The sequence below is a fragment of the Phyllostomus discolor genome, chromosome 7 (assembly GCF_004126475.2).
Source record: "Phyllostomus discolor isolate MPI-MPIP mPhyDis1 chromosome 7, mPhyDis1.pri.v3, whole genome shotgun sequence".
Taxonomy (NCBI): domain Eukaryota; kingdom Metazoa; phylum Chordata; class Mammalia; order Chiroptera; family Phyllostomidae; genus Phyllostomus; species Phyllostomus discolor.
In genome coordinates this window covers 138,018,606-138,038,389 of record NC_040909.2, presented here as the reverse complement: position 1 = coordinate 138,038,389, position 19,784 = coordinate 138,018,606, and the positions used below count along the sequence as shown (strand labels likewise).

The window sequence follows — 19,784 nt, the reverse complement described above, 5'->3', positions numbered from 1 at the left end:
GCCCGCGCCCGCGCCCGCGCCCGCGCTCGCGCTCTCGCCCGTGCCCGCGCCCGCGCTCTCACGGTCTTGGAGCGCCCCCTGCTGCGGCTGCAGGGCTCTGCACCGGCTCCTCCGGGCTGCCGCAGCGCCGCCCCCCCTCCGCCCGTCCCCCGTCCCCCGTCCCCCCTCCGCCGGTCCCCCCGCCCTCTCGGTCGTCCGCTCACACAGGGTGGTTGCCCGCAGTCACAGCAGCCAGCCTTCTCAGGAGGCAGCGCCCACCCCGTCCCAGCTGCACCTGCTGGCGAAAACCCCGGGGTGGGGTGTCGCAGGCGAACCCCGGATGGGGGGTGACGAGGGACGGGCAGGTCACCGCGGGAAGCTCAGGCCAGGCGGCCCCCCTTTCGGCTTGTTCTCACTGTTTCCATTTTGAGTGACGGTGTCGGACCTGTAATCTCCAGGCACTGCACACCCCCAAACGGCCCACCTGCACACCCCTCTTGGAGCTGGAGCCTCTGTTCACTGCCTCGGGCTTCCTGAGGCGTGGGCCCCCCCGCACCCCAAGGGGTACAGCGGCCCTCCGGGGGGTGGGGGCCTGGCCAACCATCCCCATCCGGCCCGGCTTCCCCGCTGGGCTCCCTCCGGAGGCTTAGGCTGCCCCCTGCTGGGAGCACGGAGAAGTGGCAGGACGGCAAGCGCTTCTGCTCCCAGGGTGCCCTTCCTCAGAACGTGGGTGGGGGCCACGCGGTGTGAGCAGACATGGGACCAGGTAAAGGACTGGGCGGGCCAGGAAGGGGGCCCCGTGCACACCCTGCCCCGCGTGTGGGGGGAGGTTGTGGGGACAGCTGGGGGTGTCCACCTTCGTCCCTCACACCTGCCTCTTCGACAGTGGTGTCCTGGGACCCCGGAATACGGCCCCACATCCAGTCTGCCCCCACCCTGCCCCAGGACTGAGGGGCAGGTGAGTGGGGCAGGGGATGCAGAGGAGGGCAGGGGTCCTGGAGGAGATGGCGGGCCCCCTCAGGCCAGCAGGAAAGAGGGGGCACTCCATGGCTCCAGCCTCCCTCCCTCCCCGAGTCTTCCACTCCACCTTCCTCCCTGTCCCAGGTTGTCCCCCCTGCGATGACTCGGGCCCCGGGGAGTCCTGGAGTCTGAGGAGAGGCGGCAGTCCAGGGGCCCCCATGGTCCTGGGCTCCCCACCAGGCTCCCCCCCCCCCCCGGCCCTCCAGATGAGCAGCCACCTGGGGCCATGGCCGTCGAGGCAGGTCCCGGAGCAGGGCGCAGGGAGTGGCGAGGCCCAGGTGCCAGCCAGGCCCCCCCAGCCTCTCTGCCAGGTGGAGGGGGCGAGGCTGGCAGGAGGAGTCCAGCTCAGCCTCAGCCTCAGCGGCGGGGCGCAGGCCTGCGCCCTGCCCAGAGGGAGCCTCGGAGAACAGGCGTGGGTTTTTAATTCTTTTTATTGAAGAAAAGAAAAGGAGAGAAAAAATAGATTCCCCACCCCTGCTGCGTCCCGGAGTGGGCCTCTGGGCCTGCCACTGGGGGCAGGCGGGAGAGAGGGCTGTGCCCCCTGCCTGGGTCGAGGCGGCCCGGGCCCGGGGGGGTGGGGGCTGGCTGCTTTCCGAGGAAGGGGTGTCTAAAAAACGGTGCCGGGCCGGCCGGGCCAAGCAGGCTGGTCCTCTGCTGCAGCGGCTCGGGTGGGCGTCCCGGGGGTGCTGGCTGCGCCCAGCCTGGCCACTGTCCGCGGCCGCCCGTCCAACCGCCGGGGCTGGGTCCGAGGAGGGCAGAGTCTGAGGCGCCTTCCGGCCTCTGGAGCCCTGTGCCCCTGGGGCTGCCACCTCCTGTCCCGTCTGGCTCTGGTCCCAGCACTGCGGGCCTCCGCCTGGCCGCCGTCCGAGTGCCCTGAGGCCGGGGCGCGGGCCTGGCCCACCGCCCTCGAGTGCGCCGGCGCCCGTCCTGCGGCAGGAGCGGGCGGAGCGGCATCCCTCCTCCGTGCCCGGTGCGTGGCCGCCGCCCGCCCGCTCAGACCTCGGTCTGGAGGTCAATGATGTCCTGGCCCACCAGCGGGATGGTGGCGCCCGACTTCTCCCACTCCACGCTCCGCAGCTCCAGGGGCGAGGGAGGCAGCGGCTCCAGCTCCTTCTTCACCCACGCGGGCGGCCCGTGGGCTTTCCGGAGGCTCTCCCAGGGCCGCTTGTTGGGCGTCTGCTGCTTTTCTGGCTGCTGGCCAGCGGCGGCCGGAGAGGGGGACGGACGGGGCCGGAGAAAAGAGTGGAGAGGGGAGTGAGGCCAGAGCGGTGCGGGCGGGCGCGCGGGTGCCGAGCTCTTCCCAGACTGCACCAGGGCGGCGGCGGCGGCGGCCACTGGGTCAGGGTCTGGGGGGACCTGCAGGGAAGGGCAGCTGGAGGACCCAGGCCGCCCCCCCACCCTTCCAGACGGGCCCCCCGCCCCTCCAAGGCCCCTGCAAGGTTGGGTGAATAAAGGGATGAATGGATGGGGTCTGAAGAAGGGGGAAGAGGCAGTCTGGACTGAGGGCTCCTCCGCGGCTGCCCCGCCCCGCCCCGCCCCAAGCCCACAGCCCCGCCCACAGCCCCGCCCCGCGCTCACAGCCCCGCCCACAGCCCCAGGCCCTGCCGCCGCCCCAGACCTTGCTCTCGGGACCCAGCACCTCCTTGTCCTTCTCTGCGTGCTGCAGCTTGCGGTTCAGGTCCTGGAACATGTCCTGGTGCCGCTTCCGCGTGTGCATGATTTTCTGCAGGGGAGGAGGGAGGGAGGGCGGGGTCCTGAGCTGCAGGGGGCTGCCCTGGCCTGCGCTCCGCCCGCCTGTGGGCTCGCTCCTGCGGTCCAGGCCTCCCAGGTCGGGGCAGGGTCCTCCTCCCCAGGCCTCGCCTTGCCTGCCGGCCGGCCTGACCTGCCAGGCCAGAGGCTGGGAACACACCTGGCCCCAGGTGTTGGGGGAAGGGACCCGGGGACCCACCTCGAAGTCCAGTTCTGCATACCGCGATTTCCGCCTCTGTGGGGAGAAGGGGTTCGTGTGCACTCGGAGCCAGCTCCCTGAGATCTCCCCGACCACAAGTCCTGGCCTCTCCTGGCCTGCAGGCGGGGTAGCGGGGACCCTCCCCCACCCCACGCCTGCCCCCACCCCTCCAGCCTCTGAGCCCATGTCCTACAGGCTGAGCAGGGCGTGGGGGCAACCCCAGGTTTCGGTAGGTCTAGAGAGTGACCGCCCAACCACAGAGGGGAGGGGCCCGGCCCCAGCAGGTTCAAGTGCAGCGGGGGTCCTGGAGCCCCTTGCAGTGGGCGAGACCACCCTCGGGGGGACCACCTCCCGAGGGCCCAGCAGGGCCAAAGGCACGTGGGAACAGCAGCTGGCACCCCCTCTGGGCGGAGCGAGGGCACCTCGGTCCTAGGCCAGGCCACTGGGACTCTCGGCTGGGGAGGTGGGGTGCTGGCCTCCCTGCCTTTGGCTGCCCGCCCAAACCTGAGGTGCCTGGGGTGTGCACCCCCCTTTGCCAGCGGGGGACCCCGGCGCCCCCCTCCCCGCCCCGGGCGGCCCTCACCTCCAGGGAGCTCACGGACAAGGTGGAGACGCTCTCGTTCTTGGTCCCGGTTCCCGCGCTGGGCCCCGGGTGGGCGGCGGGCTCCCTGGGCTCCCCCAGGCTGGGGGGCGCCGGCTCCAGGGTGGGGGGCGGGGGCAGAGGCTGCTGGGGGGGCGGCGGGGGCGGGGGCGGCGGGGGCTGGGAGGGGGGCGCCTCGGGGGGCTGGCGGGAGGGCGGGCTGCGGGCGGGCGGCCCGGCCTCGGGCGCCATGTTGAGGTGGATGAGGCGCGTCTGCGGCATCTGGTCGATGTGCATGCTGTACTTGGGCTCCTCCTGGGGCTTGGGCCGCAGCGTGGCCGTGGCCGTGGGCAGGATCACGTAGCTCGCGTCCAAGGCCTTCTCCTGCGCCCGGCTCAGCTCCGAGTCCAGCTTCTTGAAGATGTCCCCGTCGCCCACGAAGGAGGACTTGGGCGCGCGGCTCTTCTTGAGGGTCAGCGAGTGGTTGGGGAAGTCGGGCAGGGGCCCGCCCGGGCAGCGGGGGGAGCCGTGCGCGTGCAGCTTGGACACGCTGGCCGGCAGGCTGTTGAAGTTGGGGGGCGGCACCTTGGCGTGGGCCAGCTTCAGCTTCTCCTCCTCGGCCAGCGACGGCCGCTTGAGCGTGCCCGTGATGGTGGCCGTGCGGCAGGCCGCGATGTCCTTGTTCAGCACTGGGGGGCAGGGGAGGGGTCAGAGCGGCCTGGCCGGGCCCCCCCGGGTGCACCCCCCCACACACATACACACACACACACACACACACACGTGGGGCGCTGCAGCCGCCGGGGTCCCTCTGTGCTGTCACGCGAGGCTGGGACACAGGGTGCCACACCGGAGGACAGACGAGCACCCCCCACATGCTGCCCTTCCAGGAGCTGGGCGGCCTTCCGTGGCCCTGAGGTGCCCTCAGGTGCCGTCTGGAGGCGCAGGGACACAGCTCCTCGACGTGGGGAGGACGGCCCGCTCCTGGGGGCCCAGCCGAGGCCTCTCCTGGTCAGCTGCAGGGGCACCGGGCTGCAGTGACCTCTGACCTAGGCGCCAACACCCCACCACTCACCTGGAGTTCGGCCTGGGCAGGACCTCAGAGAACCCAGAGTGGCCAGGTCTGGCCGCTCACCCAGCGCCACTCAGGGCCCCTCCCCGGGAAGCCTGCTGCCCGGGCGGCCAGCTCCCACACCGCACCTCTGCCCTCCCCCAGGACCAGCGCCTGTCTGCCGCTCCCTGCATCCAGTCTCGCCAGCGCATAGCCGCCCAGCTGCCCAGACCGCCGGTCACTCTCCCGCTGCAGGGCGGAGCCTCTCAGCACCCCTCCCCGCCCCGCCTCTCCCCCACACTCGGCCACCAGCACCCCCTGCTCCCTTGCCCACAGCTCTCAGCTCCACTGCACGGGGTCCCACAGGGGGCCGCCGTCTCTGTCAGACCCCTGTGGCCCCGCCGGGCTGAGGGAGGGCCCCACACCTGTGGCCTCCCTGCCCACGCGGACCCAGTGTCAAGCCCTGAGGACCTGGCCAAGCGCCTCCCGTGCCCTCAGCAGCAGCCCGGGCTGCGTGCGGGGCCCGGCCCCTTGCCGGTGCCTGTCCACGCGGCGCTTGCCCATGCGGCGTCTGCTCCCCGCGCTCAGAGCTTGGCTGTGTTTGTGAAACTCCCTCCTAGCTGTCCCCAGATCCCCAGACCCACAGCCACCCATTGTTCCTGAGGCGTGGGCCAGTGCCGCCCGCACGAGGTGGGGCCAAGTCCCCCAAAGTCCCCAGGTCTTCAGGCTGCTTCCCAGGGAGACTGGCTACATAACATGACACTAACAGGGGGGTGGCTCCAGCTCCTGTTCAGCCCAACCTACAGATCACCTCCTCCAGGAAGCCCTCCCGGATCCACCTGGCAGCAGCTGGCACTCCCCACCCGGGGCTGTCCCAGCCGGTCCCCTGGGTTGTCTGTAGAGAAGTTTTCCTCAAACACCTGACAGACTAGAGGGCGGGCGGCCCCCCAGAAAGGCTGCCTGTCACTTCCCCAGACCCTCAGCTCACAGAACGATGGCCCGGGAGGAGCTTCCTTCATTGGGCAATTAATCCCCTTCCTGCCCTTGCTTCCTCCCGCTCAGGACTGTGTCCTTCCACCTGCTCTCCTCCCGCTCCCACTGCTGTGCCCCCCCCCCCCATTGAGAATCCGCCTCGTTCTCCTCGACTGTCGGACTGACCACGGGGGGATGGGGGCAACACAGAACACGGGACACCCCGAGGGAGGGCAGACGGGGTGGGTGACGGGGGAAGGCAGGGGCGGGGGGAGGCTGAAGACGGGCAGCGTCCGTGGGTGTGGAGGGTGGAGGCACAGCGGGGGCAGGGTGGGGCAGGCAGGGCCCTAGGAGGTCCGGTGCAGGCTGCGGACGCCACCAGCACAGGTGTCCCGGGCACCAGGGACCCTGCCCGCAGCCCCAGGGGCGTGGCTGGGCTGGGAGGCCCCCCGCCCCCTCCCCCACCCCTCCCCCCTGCCGTCTCCCTGCTCAGGGCTCTCAGGGCAGTGGCTCCTCGCCAGGGTGGGCTGTGGGAGGCAGGGGTCAGATGAGGACAGACATGACCAGACAGATGTACAAAGAAAAGAGAAAAAGCAAGTGCGCCCGGGCGAGGGCCGCCGTCGCTCTCACCTGGCAGGCGCTCACCTGATCTACAGGCCAGGTCCACATCCTTCTCGAAGTCCGTCTGCAAGACAGAGACGGGCGCGGTGAGGCCCTTGGCGGGGGCGGGGCCGGGTGCTGCCCGCACGCCGAGGTGCCTGAGGCCGCTGGGGAAGGGCCACGCCGGGGCTGCGGCCATGCCTGGGAGGGGCGAGGGGCCACGCCTGTCTGGTGCGTGTGCGCACTCCACACATTCGGAGGTGCCCGTGTGCTGACGTGTTCGCACGAAGCGAGCTCAAGGGCGGCCATGCCTTCCATGCTCTTGCCCGTGCATGCACGCACACCCGTGTGCACATGAGCACACATGTGCATTGCACACATGCACATACGTGCATCGTGCACATGCCTGTCTCTGTGTGCATCACACGTGTGTATGCATGAGCGTGTGCACACATGCAGGAGCCTGTGCGCATTTGCATGTGCATGCACTTGCATGCACACGTGTGCAGGCCTTTGCACCACTTGCGTGTGTGCAGATGCATGCATGTGCGTGCACACGTGAGCACGTTCTCTCTCCAGGGCACTCGTGGGTCAGCTGGGAAGTGGGAAGCCGGTCCCACCGCAGCTCACTCCTGTCCTTGCTCCCCGGCCCCCTTTCCCGGGGCCTCCAGTTAAGAGCCCCTCTGTGGGCCCTCCCATCCCCCCACGGGGGCATAGAGGCCCCACACGGGAGCCCCCTGCTGCCCAGGCCACCGCCTGCCGAGCAGCGGGGCGTGGGGACCTGCTCCACGTTGCCCCTTCAGCCCTTGAGACAGCCTGGGGGGTGAGGGCGGGGAGGCCGGCCAGCCAGGGAGGCAGAGCAGGGTGGCAACACGGATGTCCAGGGCCCAGGCGGAACCACAAGCTGTGGCCGTGGTCTCTGCCGCATGCAGCACCCGCTCCGGCCTGCCAGGAGCCGGGGACCCGGCTGGGCCATGCTGGGTCCGTGTGTGGCCTCCTCTGGGGTGGCTGGCCCCAGGGAACGGCCGGGCCCTGCATCTCAAACCTGGAGGTGCCTTTAGCAGGAAGGCTGCAGAGCCTGAGGTCGGAGGTCAGGCCAGGAGCAGTGTCAGGGGGCCGGGACCTGGCCTCCTCCACCTCGGGCCCCCCTGGCCCCAAAGAACGGCAGCAGCCCGTCCCAGGCTGTCGCCGGCATCTGCCCAGCCCCTGCCTGGGACCCCATGGACCACTGTGGCGTGGCGAGGCACCCGGAAGACCCACTGGGTGCCTGCCACCTGCTGGCTCACTGCACGCCAGGGGCACCCGGCGGGCAGCGGCCTCAGAAGGTCAGTGCGGAGGAGTCCCTGCGGCACTGCCTGCGCTGGAGCAGGCACTGGGCAATCAGGGAGGGCTGCCTGGGGAAGGTGGCCTCTCGGCGCAGGCCTGGGGCAAGCGGCAGGGGCGGGTGGGCGGGGTTTGCAGGCGGGGCACCTGGGGCTGCGGGCTGAGGGGGAGCCGGAGAGGACAGGAGGCGAGGCAAGGACGGGGACACCGGGGTGGTGTCCGACCCAGGACGCTGCTGCTGCTGTGCCAGCCCCACCCAGGCTCTCATCCACTCTGCCCGCCCATCCCCCAAACCCCGGACCAGGGGAGTGGCCCCGGGGAGCCTCAGTCTCCCCCCTCAGACCGGGCTCCGGGCTCCTCGTGACGGGGCCCCGGGGCCCCGGGGCGCGGAGGCAGCCTGCGCCCCGCCCCGAGCCCTACCATGAGCTGGGCGTGGCCGTTCTGGAAGGAGCCCCCCGAGTCCCCGTTGCCCTCCTCCTGGCGGTCCACCACTCGGCACTTCACGGCGTCCTGGACCTGGGGGGTGGAGCACAGGCGGCCAGTGACACCCCTGCCCGTGGGGGCGGCCCTGGCTGTGGAGCGGGTGTGGGGCTGGGGGCAGGGAGGCCCAGCAGCTCATCGCAGAGTCTCCGCCCTCACGGCGAGGACCCTGCAACGCGGAGCTCTGGGTCCCCGGGCGGGAGCCACAGGCCCTTCTCGGGCCGGGGAGGGTCACCTGGTGCCCCGCCTGCCCTCTGCCACCACGGCCTCCACTCCCCAGGCTGTCCCGACCTGCCGAGGGCCTGGCCCTCACTGGCTCGGGCAATGCCCAAGTGTCCTGGGTGGGGCCACCCACGGGTCCGTGTGAGGACCAGCCACACATGCCGTCCCCGGGGAGGTCACCCACTAGGGCCAGGGGCTCTTCAGAAGGCGGCAGCCAGGTGGCCCTTCCAGATTCCCCTCCTGCATCCGCCCCCTCCTGGGTCGGTGGGTGGGCCACGGCCTCGGTCCGCGCGTGCCCGTGCGCAATCCCCACGAGCGCTTTCTGCCCCCGGAGGCCCCTTTCTGCTGTCCGTGGTCGCTGTTGCACGGCAGCCGGGCCGCCGGGGGCCAGAGCACGGCCTCAGTGCCTGGCTCAGCACCTGGCCAGAGCCCAGAGGCGGCTGCCGTCTGCAGGAGGGGGGGTCACGAGGCCACAGGTATGAGCCGATCGGGGGCCGGCACGTGGCCCCCGCGGGCGCTTCCCAGGACATTGTGACACGTCCTTCCCCTGGGTCGTCTCCGGGGCCCACGGCAGGGCCTGAGGCCTTGCGGTGGCAGGCTGTCCTCAGGTCCTTCGCGGTGGGGGCCCCTTTGGTGGCGGAAACTTTGGGTCCGCACCCTCCCGCCTTTCCCCGTGGCCAGAGCCCCTCCCCAGGAGGTGTGAGCCCGGTGCCGGGGGGGGGGGGGGGCGGTCCTTGGCCGGTGGGGTGACCACGGTCAGCACGTGTCTTTCTCCTGATACGCTCTCAGGACGGCACCCACACCCGCAGCAGAACGCCCCAGCCTGTGTGTCCACCCTGGACGGGGCAGCTCCTGGCAGGGGCCCAGTGGGGGCACTGCTGCCCACTCAGGGGGAGCTGAAGCTGCTCCCTAAACTAACGGAGAGTCAGCAGCCCCACTCCGGCCTTCCCCTGGGGCCTGAGGGGGCCCCACTCCAGAGCTCCCTGGGCCCCCGTGGTGTGAGCCTGCCGCCCTGGCCCCCGGCTGGGCTGCACGCTGGGCTGCGCTCCGCCTCCCGGCCTCCTCTCCTGTCCTCTGCGTCCTTCCAGATCGGTGGGCTTTCACGCACCCCTCATCCCTCTGCCGCGTTCCAGAAGGTTCCAGGGGACACGGAATCTACCCGCCCACTCCCGCCCCCACGGCTCGTGGGTGTCCTGGCACTGGGACCTCGTGCCCTGCCCATCGGCGGCCCCCATGTGACCCTGCACTTGGCCTCGCTGCTCTCCGAGTGACCCCAGCATAGCACCAAGTCCACGGACGTCTGGGCCCCTCCGGGACTGGGGACGACACCCTAGTCCCTGCTGCCTGGCAGGTGGCAGCGGAGGTAGCCGGGGGAGAGCCTCGTCTGGCTCCCTCTGGAGAGGTCCGGACACGCCAGAGCAGGGGTCTCGGCCGCCTCTCCGGTGGCTCCCGTGGGCCCACCCCGCACCCTGTTGGGGCCGGCACGCGGCACGGGGCCGTGTGGGTGGGTGCCCCGCAGGCGCCCCGGCGGCGCCCACCTCTCTGCGCAGGATGCAGTGCACCATGACTATGACGAAGCCCTCCAGCGAGTCGAAGACGGCGAAGAGGATCTGGAAGAGGGCGGAGCGGCGGTCGGTGACGGCGAGCACGGCCGACATCCAGGTCAGCGCCAGCAGCGGCAGCACCACGCAGGAGCTCCACAGCGAGGCCCTGCGGACGGGGCCGCGTCAGGGCTGCCCGGCCCCATCCCCCGCAGCCCCGGCTCCCCCACCCCCCGCACCTGGGCTGTGTCCCCTCTGCCGGGGTGCTCCACCCCTCCCCGAGCAGCCCGAGTCCCACCAGCAGCAGGGATGGCCCCTCGGGGAGCTGGGGACTCGGGAGGTTGCACCCCAGCGAGGGAGGGGGCCCTCTGGGGCACCCAAGGTCCTGGCTGTCTGGGAGGCTGCAGGGAGGAGAGGGAGCTCCCGGGGTTCCAGCTCCCAGAGCCCCACACAGCCCCCAAGCCCACAGTCAGGGGTCCAAGGTCGGAAGGGCGGGATGGCCACAGGGTGGAGGGCGTGGCCAGGCCTCTGGGCTCTGGACGGGGCAGGGAGGGAGGGAGGCAGACAGAGAGGAGAGGGTCTGGGGGGAGGCGACAGGACAGACACAGCCAGGCGGGCAGGGGACCAGGGCACAGGCCGACGGGAACAGAGACTGACAAGCGCTTCCTCCTCCTCTTGGTGGTTCCCTTCTTTGCCTGTCTCAGGGGAGGGCTGCCTCCTCCAGGCAGTCTTCCAGGAGCACGCCCGCCCACCCCAGTCACTGCCCTCAGCGGTCCGGGCCCCTCCCCGCACATCGCGGGCTCCACGCACGCCCACTCACTGGGGGCCTGTCCCCTGGACTGTGCGGGGAACACGGGCTATTTCGGAGGGCTGTCGTGGGCACAGAGAGAGCACCCTCGGGGGCTTAGGACCCGCGGCCCATCTTGGTCACTATCGCACCTCTCGGGACCCAGCCAGGGTGGGCTCTGCCCCCAGGGATGGGTGGCGGCTGCAGGGGCTCCCAGGGGTTGCTGCCCAGGCCACTGGCCCCTCCTCCCTCACGGCAGAAGCAGAGCCGGTGGGGCAGAGGGTCAGGGCAGGGCCGCCCGGAAGCAGCTGGGGACCCAGGGCGGGGGTGACACAGGCTGGGATCCAGCCAGGACAAGGACCCCCAAGCCTGTGGAGCCCTGGCCAGGGGCAGGAACTCCCCCAGACCACCCACTCTGCCCTGGGGGCCAGGCCCTACAGGGGACCTGAGAGCCAAGGCCGGGACAGGCCCGCCCCTACGTACTCACCTCCGACCTCCAAGGCGGAGCAACAGCCCCACGCCCTCCTGGGCCCCACCCTCCCCGGGCCCCTTGGCCGCCTCCTCTCCCTCCCTCTCCCCCTCCTCCCCCTCCTCCCCTCCACCAGTCGCTAAGACGGGGGTCCTCAAGCCCAGGCCCAGGTTTCTCCTCCGGGACAGAGGCCCTGGCCCTGCCCCCCATCCCAGGCCCTGCCCCCCATCCCAGGGCCCGCCCCAGCTCGGGGACCGCTCCACGGCCGCCCATGGGGGGGGGGGTCTAGGCCAGAGCCAGGGGTCTCCCGGGCCACCCCTTCTCCCCAGGCAAAGCAGGGGCTCCAGAACCGCACCTCACAGACACCCTCCTCCCCGCCCACCCCAGACACCTTGGGGTCTCCCGCAGGCCCCTCCCCCGGCCCCCGCAGGCAGCAGCGCCACCCTCGAACAGGAAGGACCCTGCCCTGCGCAGGGCCCGGGTGGCCGCCAGCACAGGGGGGGGTTTGGCCGGGCAGGGAGGGCTCCTGGCGGACCCCCCCATGGGCTTCCCTCCTCACCCAGCAACTGGCCTCACCCCCGGTCCCCACGCCGGCCGCTGCGCCCCCGCACTTGGCTCAGAGCCCGGAGGAGCCGGCCCCCCGGGAAGAGGCGTGTTGCGTCCACCCCGTGATGGCTGTCCCTCGCCCCTGCCCAGTTCTCACCCCAGTTCCCCCCATCACGGCGGGTGGGGCCTGGCGGTCCCTCTCCTCACCTCCACGTGGGCCTTCTCTGGCTGGGCCTGTGCCACCCCCACCCGAGTCCTCGTCCTCCGTGAGTCATCTCCTCTCCCGGCCCGAGGCCTGGCAGGCACGGCCCCAGCGTCTGCGCTGGCAGACGGCCGAGCCTGGGGACCTGAGACTCCCTCCTGCAGCCGCTGCAGAGGCCGCGAGGAGGAGCCCACGCAGGCCCCGCTGTGACCCGGGGCGGGGGGGAGCCGGGGGGGGGGGCCGGCCATGGGCAGTCCCCTCGTCTGCCCCCTCGGGGAAGTCAGGTGCCCCTCGGAGGGGGCGGGGGCTCTGAGCGGGGCCACTGCCTCCGACTAGACTAGTGGTGTGACCCGCCCCCCCCAGGGCCTGCCCCTGGGCTCTTGGTCGAGGCCCTGCACCCCAGGGAGAGGTGCTGTTCTCCGTGGGGGCTGGCGTGGGAACCAGGAACGGGACAGCACCTGCACCCAAGGGCAGTGCACCCCCAAGTGTGACCGTGTTTGCCGGCTGGCCTCCCGGCAGCCCCCCCCCCCCCCCCCCGCCCCGTGCTACAGAGGCTCAGCCAGCCCAGCCCGGGCCTGACCCGGCCCACCCAGGCCCACCCAGGCTCACATGCTGCCAGCCCTGGGTGGCACGGGGACACCGAACGAGAACCCTGGCCCTGCCTGCCTGTCACACTCACACACACAGTCACACACCGGCCAACGCACAGGCACACACATGGGAACACACGTGTGCCCACACGCTCATGCTCACACGCACACGCGGGGCGCTGCTGGCCCAGGCTGCGGCACGCCCCCAGCCACCTGCCTGGTGGGCTCCCTGCCCTCTGCTCCCTCTGGCCCCCGAGGCCCTGGGTGATGGTGGGGGAGGGGCCGGGGCCCGAGCAGGGGCCGAGCAGGGGCTGCCTGGGGTCGAGGAGAGAGCAGGGGGGATGACGGGACGACAGCAAAAGCTTCAAACGAGCCAAACTCATGACTCAGAGGACAGCAGCAGCCGACCGGCGCACAGGTGGGCGGGCGCCGAGAGGCACCCACACGGCGTCACTGGCGGCTTCGGAGGCGGCGGTGGCCGCAGAGAGGGCTCCGCACTCGCCCCGTGTGGGGGCGCGCCCGAGGGGGGCCAGGGCAGCCAACTGCCAGGGCGACAGAGGCTGGAACAGACTCGGTTCTCAGAGGGAACAAGGGGGCAGATGGGGGCGGCTGGACCGCAGTCCGGCCCGCGCCTGCTGGGGTGGGGACGGGGTCCCCCAGTGGGGGACGGGCTCGACGTTTGGAGGATGTGGGAAAGGGGCCTTGGGGAGATGAGGCCCCGGGAGGGGGGAGGGATGGGACCCTACAGAGACAGAGGGGCAGGGCCCCATGTGAGGGGCAGGGCATGAGGTCCTGGCGGCCAGGAAGGACGGGGTGTGGGGGAGAGTGGGCCTCGGGAGGGCTGGGCCGGCTCCCGCCCGGTGCGCAGGGCTGCAGCGGCCCACCCACATTCGCACAAAGACGCAAGGCCCTCCGGTGGAGGCCACAGCTCGTTCTCCTGGTCCCCCGTGCCTGGTCGGACCACCCAGGGCCCCACCTGAGAGCGACCGGGTGGTGGGCTCTGAGCGCACAGGAGTGGCCCAGGGGGGTGGGGGGTGCAGGGTGAGCTGTCTCCTGCCTGGGCTCTGGAGCCAGGGCCCCCGGGGTACGGCGGGAGGGGCCTCCGAAAGCAGGCAGCGGTTGTCAGCGGTCGGCCAGGCAGGGCTCTCAGAACCACCTCGCCGGGCTCCGGCCCCGAGCCACCTGCCACCTGCGTGAGCCTCAGTCTGCTCAGCTGTGCTGTGGGGACTCAACAGAGCCTGCCTCGGGGTGGGGGGGACTGCAGGACACGGGCAGGCAAAGCCCTGCTCGGGAGGGGGGGGCAGGCCCCGAGCCACTGGACTTCCTGCCGCCCAAGAGGCGAGGGGATGGGCCCGCGCACACCGGCCGGTACCCAGCTCCGGAACGGCCACCCCCGAGGCCGTGCGCCCAGCCATTGCAGGCACTCCAGGGCCCCAGGCGCCCCCCAGCAGGTTTCTGCCCAAGACCAGGACCCCCCAGCAGGGCCCCCAGGGGCCGGTTTCCCGAAACTTTGGCTCACGTGGTGGGGGGGGCAGGAGGGGAGGGGAGGGGAGACAGACAGGCAGAGCAAGACTGGCACAAGGTGGGGGACCCCGACGCAGACACGGGCCAGGCCGAGGGACAGACAGAGCGGGTACGGGCAAGGTGAGGGGGGCTCGGAAGGCCGGGGCAGGGCAGAGGGGGCCGGTCCAACCCGCTGCTGGCCTGGCGGTGACCCGGCACCCCTGTGTCCTGGGGCCCCCATCCCCCGCAAGGCTGAGGGGCAGTAGGCTCCCACGTGGGCCCCTCCCCCCACTGCTGGGCACGGCCCAGCCCCTGGGAACCACCGCCGGCCGGGCCGTGCGCTACCTGGCCAGGCTACGGTCTCTGGCGGGAGGCCACCTGGGCCATCCACCGCTTCTTCCTCCCGAGCTGAAGGCTCCCGGGGGGGGGGGGGGGCCCCTGAGGGGAGGGAGGGGAGCACCGGCAGCGGCGGGGTCCCTGAGGACCTCCCAGGAGGTGTGCCCTGTCACGGGCCAGACGGAGGGACTGTGGCCCCCCCGATGGAGGAGGAGCTGGTGGGGGCCCCTCGCCCCTCTGCCTGGGCGGGGGCGGGGGCGGGCGGGGGGTGAGCCCCGGGTCCTACCCTGCGCGCTCCTTCAGCTTCTTGTCCGTGATGCCGTCCTTGGACACCAGCTTGTTGAACACCAGGATCCCGATGGCCATGTTCACCTGCGGGCAGAGGCGGGCGTGGGGTGCCGGCGCCCCGCCCCACCGCCGTGACCCCGTCTGCAGCCCCCCGGCCCCTGCACTCATGGCCCCCGCTGTCGGGCGAGGCCCCCTGTGCCCGGGCGGGCACCGAAGCTCAAGCCTCCCACGTGACCCCCCCACCGGACAGGCTCCGCCAGGACCCGGGAGCCCTGTCGGGCGGGGTGGACATGAGGAAGGGCCGGGCCGCCCAGCGCGGGCTCACGGGCCGACGGGGGTCTTGTCCTGTGGGTTGTGTTGGGTGGGCGGCCCAGGGGCCTGCCCGCCGTCTTCACCGTGGTCAGCCGCAGTGCGTGAGGTGGGGTTCCATTTGTCCAGAGGTCAGGCTGGGGTCGGGGTGAGCCTGGCCCTCCCCCGAGTGGGGCTGACTCTGCTTGCCCCGCTCAGAGCCTGGGAGCGACCTTCAGTGACCTCCAGGCCAGCCGCACCCCACCAAGGCTCTTGAATCCGGCCCACCATGGGGGGCTCACTCCCACCCAGGCACCCCCTCCCTGGCTCTGTGCCCGGGGGCCCTTCACGGCCGGGTGGGCACCCAGGGGCGCCAGGGTGGGCCCCGCCCGGGAAGTGGCTCCTGGTGCTGCGGGGGGGTCTCCCGGCCGCTGCCCCGCTGCCACCTGAGACTCAGAGACAAGTCCCCAGGGCGCCCCTCGGGCTCCTGCCTGGCCTCTCCTCTGGGCTCCTGCTGCTGTGGGGGGGGCCCGGCCCCCATCCTCCCCCTGAAGGCCCCATCCTCCCCCTGAAGCCCCCGCCCCACTCCCACCCCGCCCAGCTTGGCCCCGGCTCAGTCCCTCCGGCTTGGACGCCCGGGTCCCTGGGCCCAGGGGTCCAGGGGGGCTGACCCCACACGGGGTCAGCGGGTGCTCAGGCCTGCCTCCCCCCGTCCTGTCCACATGGTCCGGGACGCGGTCACCAAAGACTCTGCCTCCCGACAGCACGGAGGTGACCTTCCCAGGCGACCTCCTTTGTCACGCGGCAGGGCCAGGGGAGGGCAGGACCCTGGCTGCCACCTGCCCGCAGCAGGCTCTATGCTCAGCCTCCGTTTGCACATCCGCACGTGCCCAGGGGCCCCGGGGCCGAGGCCCCGCAGCAGTGGGTCAGGACCAGCCCTCCCTCCAGACGCATCCTGGGAACAGCCACCAGGTGGGACGAGGTTCCTGTCTCTACCCCACACCGGGGTGGTGGGGGGGGGGGGGGGGGGGGGGGGCACGCGCCCTGAAATGGTCCCTGGCCGCTGACCTGCTGTGCTGACCAGCCTGGCATGCAGCCCCGCCCTGCCCACGCCTCCCAGGGACCGAGGGGCTGGAGCCCGGCTCCCGAGCTCCCCCGTGACCTGGGGACGATGACCCCGGTGGTGCCACTGGGCACTCTCTCACCCCTCACCGAAAGGGCGCGGGGATGGCAGGGAGAACACTGAGGGCCGAGGGAGGGGGCCGAGGGAGGGGGCCCAGGGAGAAGCGCGGCCCCAGCCCCGGCTCTGAGGCTCCCGGCCTGGGCCTCCCCCGGTGCACCACTCGCCCGACCGCCGACCCCTCGCTGGGCAAACGTGCGCAGGCCTGGCGGGCACAGGGCTGGTCCCCAAGAGCCAGGCAAGCTTTGCTCCAAGGAACCCTAGGCAGCTGCCCCAGCCTCGCCTCTGCACCCCTGCACCCCCAAGGCAGGCCAGGGGACCGTGGACACCGCCCGCCCTGCCCCAGGGACAGGGATCAGAACTTGTGGCCTCAGGCACGAGCCCGGGACCACGTGGTCCGTACCAGCACCACGGCGGCGGCCGGTCCCACGAAGGCGTACAGCAGCCCCCCCTCCAGGGACAGCCAGCAGCTAGGGAGGGAGACAGGCTGGTTAGTGGTCAGCTGTGGGCCCCACCCCGTGATGGGGGGGCAGGCACCACAGGCTGGGGGGCAGGGGAGACGCTGAGGGGGGTGGAGGCTTCCAGCGCGGGAGAAGTGTGCCCCCAGGGCGGGAGCCCAATGCTCATACTCTCATTCTCTGGCTTCAGAGCCCTGGGGTGGGGGGCTGGGCGGCACTGTGACCCCCAGTTTATGGGTGGAGGAGCCGCCCCAAAGCAGGGGCTGGCCGATGCCGGGCTGGGCCTGAGCCTGGCCCTCCGCCTGCCCGCCCGCCGCAGCGGCGTGGCCGCACACCTGGGCTTCTGCGCCCCAGTCTGGCTCGGCTCTTCCTCCCTTCTCACTCGCCACGAGCGCCTCGCTCCCCTGGGCAGGGCCTGGAGGTGCTGGGAGGCCCCCACCCCGTCCCCACGCGCCGCCCCGACTCACTAGTTCACGGTGCTGTACCCTCGGGCCTTGGTGAACCCCACAGACACGGCCACGACCAGTGCGGGGAGCCCTAGGGAAGGCGCAGGGAGGTGGGTGGGTCCCCCGCCGCCCACGCGTCTGGTGGAGGGCGCGGGGCCGGGACGGGGGCAGGTGAGGGCGTGCAGAAACGGGGGCAGAGCGGCCGGATCGGCAGGTGCCACGCAGCACGCCCTGTGACCTCTGACTTCGGGTGCGCGAGGGAATACTTTCGGGACACGGGTGCCCAGAATGTTGACCGGAACACAGCAGCTACGCTGCGACGTTCTTCGTTCCCTGAGGTGCAGTCCCACCTGGCGTGGACAGTTCATCTGGCAGCTCTGGGGCGGGGGGGGAGCACGGGGCCCCGGGGGGGGCGGGGGAGGGGGGAGCAGGGGCCCCGGGGGGGGGGGCGGGGGGGGGGGTAGCAGGGGCCCCGGGGGGGGGGCGGGGGGCACTCACCCCAGCCCAGGCAGAGGAAACGCTTGCGGATGAGGCGGTTACGGAGGCGGCCGGTCACGGCCATGTAGGACTGCCAGGCCTCGGTGAGCACCCAGCAGAAGGACGACAGGAAGAAGAAGTGCAGGAAGGCGGCCACCAGCGTGCACACGACCTGGGCGGGCGGGCGGGCGGGCACGGGGGTGGGGGGCTGTGCAGGCCTCGAAGCCCCCTGAGTGAGTGGCCCGGGGACCGCGGCGGGGACCAGGGCCAGCCCCGGGCAGGAAGCCACCGAGGGGTCACCTGGTCCACGGCCCTGAGACGGGCTGAGGACACCTAAGCCCCCCGGCGGGTGCTCGGGTGGCCTGGCCCACAGATGGCCAGGGACAGACACCCCTCCCACCCCATCTCCCGTCTCCCTGCCCACCCCTTCACAGACACACCCAACGCCGGCCGGACGCCCCCTGCGGAGCTCTGCTCTAGCCAGTCTGTCCGCTAGGTGCTGACCTCAGGGCCCAGGGAAAGCAGGTCGGCCCCAGGGCCACAGGACAAGGCAAGGACCAGCTCGGACTGGTGCCCAGCAGCGGGCTTGGGGCGGGGGCTCAAGCTGGCTCATCACAAAACTCCCCTCCAGCTGGACACTCTGGACCCCGAGTCCCAGTGTCCACCCTGGCCAAGCACCAGCCCCCACCCGTCCTGGGCCTGAGCCGCGTGGCCACCGTGGCCAGAGGAGGAGAAGGACAGCAAGTGGCTCTGGTCCCCTGCTCCCTGAGCTCCCCAGGGACCCCGGGGTCCAGGCCCAGCTGGGGTTGTCCCCGCCACCCTCGCCCACCCCACCTGGGCACACCGGGCCGGGCAGGGCAGGGCGGGGCGGGACCAGGGCGGTACCTTGTTGCGGGTCTGGGTCTGCCCGACGAGGATGAGCGCATTGGAGGAGATGATGGACAGGCAGAAGTTGATGAGGATGACGGAGCGTTCGGAGCGGATGTACCTGCGGGGGCGGGGCGGTCAGCGCCCGGCAGGGCCTCACTGCACGAGACCCGGGCTTCTGCGGCCGCCCGGAGGGCAGGGGTCGCCGCCTCCCACAGACACTGCCGCCGCCGCCATCACCACCATCACCACCACCACCACCACCATCATAACCACCACCATTACACCACCACCATCACCACCATCACACCACCACCATCACCACCATCACCATAACCACCACCACCACCATCACACCACCACCATCACCACCACCACCACCATCACACCACCACCACCACCACCACCACCACCACCACCACCATCACCACCACCACCACCATCACCACCACCACCACCATCACCACCACCATCACCATCACCACCATCACCACCACCATCATCACCACCATCACCACCATCACACCACCACCACCACCACCACCACCACCATCACACCACCACCACCACCTCCATCACCATCACCAGCACCACCACCACCACCACCCCCCTCACCATCGCCGCCTCCCCCGCCACGCCTGCCGCACCAGGCACCGAGCTCCAGTGCAGTCAGGCGCCAGGGAGAGCCCTGGGGAACCTCCAGGCACAGCCGCCCTCTCCTGCTGGGGTGACTCATCCTTAAAACGGCTTCTCCTCGTCACGCGAGACCCTCTCCCTGCCGCTGTGCCCCACCCCCGCTCCGGCAGAGCCGCAGAGCTCTCTCTCGGGGTCTTACTGCCCACTCCTGTCTTCACCCCCGCAGCACCCCACCCCCCCGGCCCCCCTGTCCCCCCAGCCTGGTCCTGACCTGGAAACAAGAAGGTGGAGGGGTTCGGAGTGGGGGCCCCAGAGCCCGGGCCCGCGGTGTCTGTGGGACCCTGGGCGCCCGCCCCAGCCCCTCCGTGCCTCGCTCTCTCCCTCCGTGGGATGGGGTGGGGTGACGGCGGCCGTGCCTGGGGCGGGGGCTGACATCACAGAGTGGGGACACACCGGGGGGGGGGGGGTTGTCACCTCTGCTCCCGGTTCCCGCTCAGCTCCCCCAGCGGCCTGGGCAGCTGAGACCCAGGCAGGTGGCGAGGTGAGGGCACAGCAGAGCATTGGGGACCATGATGTGGCAGGTGGCCTCGGGTGGCCCTGAGCCTTCTCACGGTCTCCACTGCCCCCCAGGACTGTCAGGGCGGGGCCCCGGCTGCAGCACCCAGGAGGAGGCACTTGGAAAATCGCTGGTTCGACCCCCCAGATGGCCCTGCAGCTGCCCCACGCCCCGTCCCCAGGGCCCAGGAGAGGCTGGTCCGCAGGGGTTCGGGGCACGTGGGCCCAGAGGAGGGACATGGCATGCTGACCACCCAGGCACCGGCGTCCTCAGGCAGGACAGAGCCCTTGGCGCACTGGCACCCGGCCACCAGGAAAGGGGGGCCGCCCCCCACTGGCCGCATGGACCTCTCCCTGCTGGCCTCGGGCGCGATGTCAGCTCAATTATCAGCTGGCGCCGCCCTGCCCACAGGGCCGGACACGCTGGGAGTCCGGGCCAGGCC

General features: G+C 71.7%; 1 protein-coding gene across 1 annotated transcript in view; it reads right to left on the bottom strand.

Annotated features, from left to right (window-relative positions):
• Nucleotides 1-1,418: 1,418 nt before the first annotated feature.
• The window catches only part of ADGRB1 (adhesion G protein-coupled receptor B1), a 65,991-nt gene continuing 47,625 nt past the window's right edge, over nucleotides 1,419-19,784 (bottom strand). The window contains 12 exon segments of the mRNA XM_036031473.1: nucleotides 1,419-2,190; nucleotides 2,618-2,722; nucleotides 2,948-2,983; nucleotides 3,531-4,216; nucleotides 6,193-6,232; nucleotides 7,891-7,986; nucleotides 9,711-9,882; nucleotides 14,433-14,518; nucleotides 16,306-16,372; nucleotides 16,828-16,897; nucleotides 17,305-17,455; nucleotides 18,169-18,271. Coding sequence (XP_035887366.1) covers nucleotides 1,993-2,190; nucleotides 2,618-2,722; nucleotides 2,948-2,983; nucleotides 3,531-4,216; nucleotides 6,193-6,232; nucleotides 7,891-7,986; nucleotides 9,711-9,882; nucleotides 14,433-14,518; nucleotides 16,306-16,372; nucleotides 16,828-16,897; nucleotides 17,305-17,455; nucleotides 18,169-18,271 — 1,810 coding nt within the window. The 3' untranslated portion in view covers nucleotides 1,419-1,992.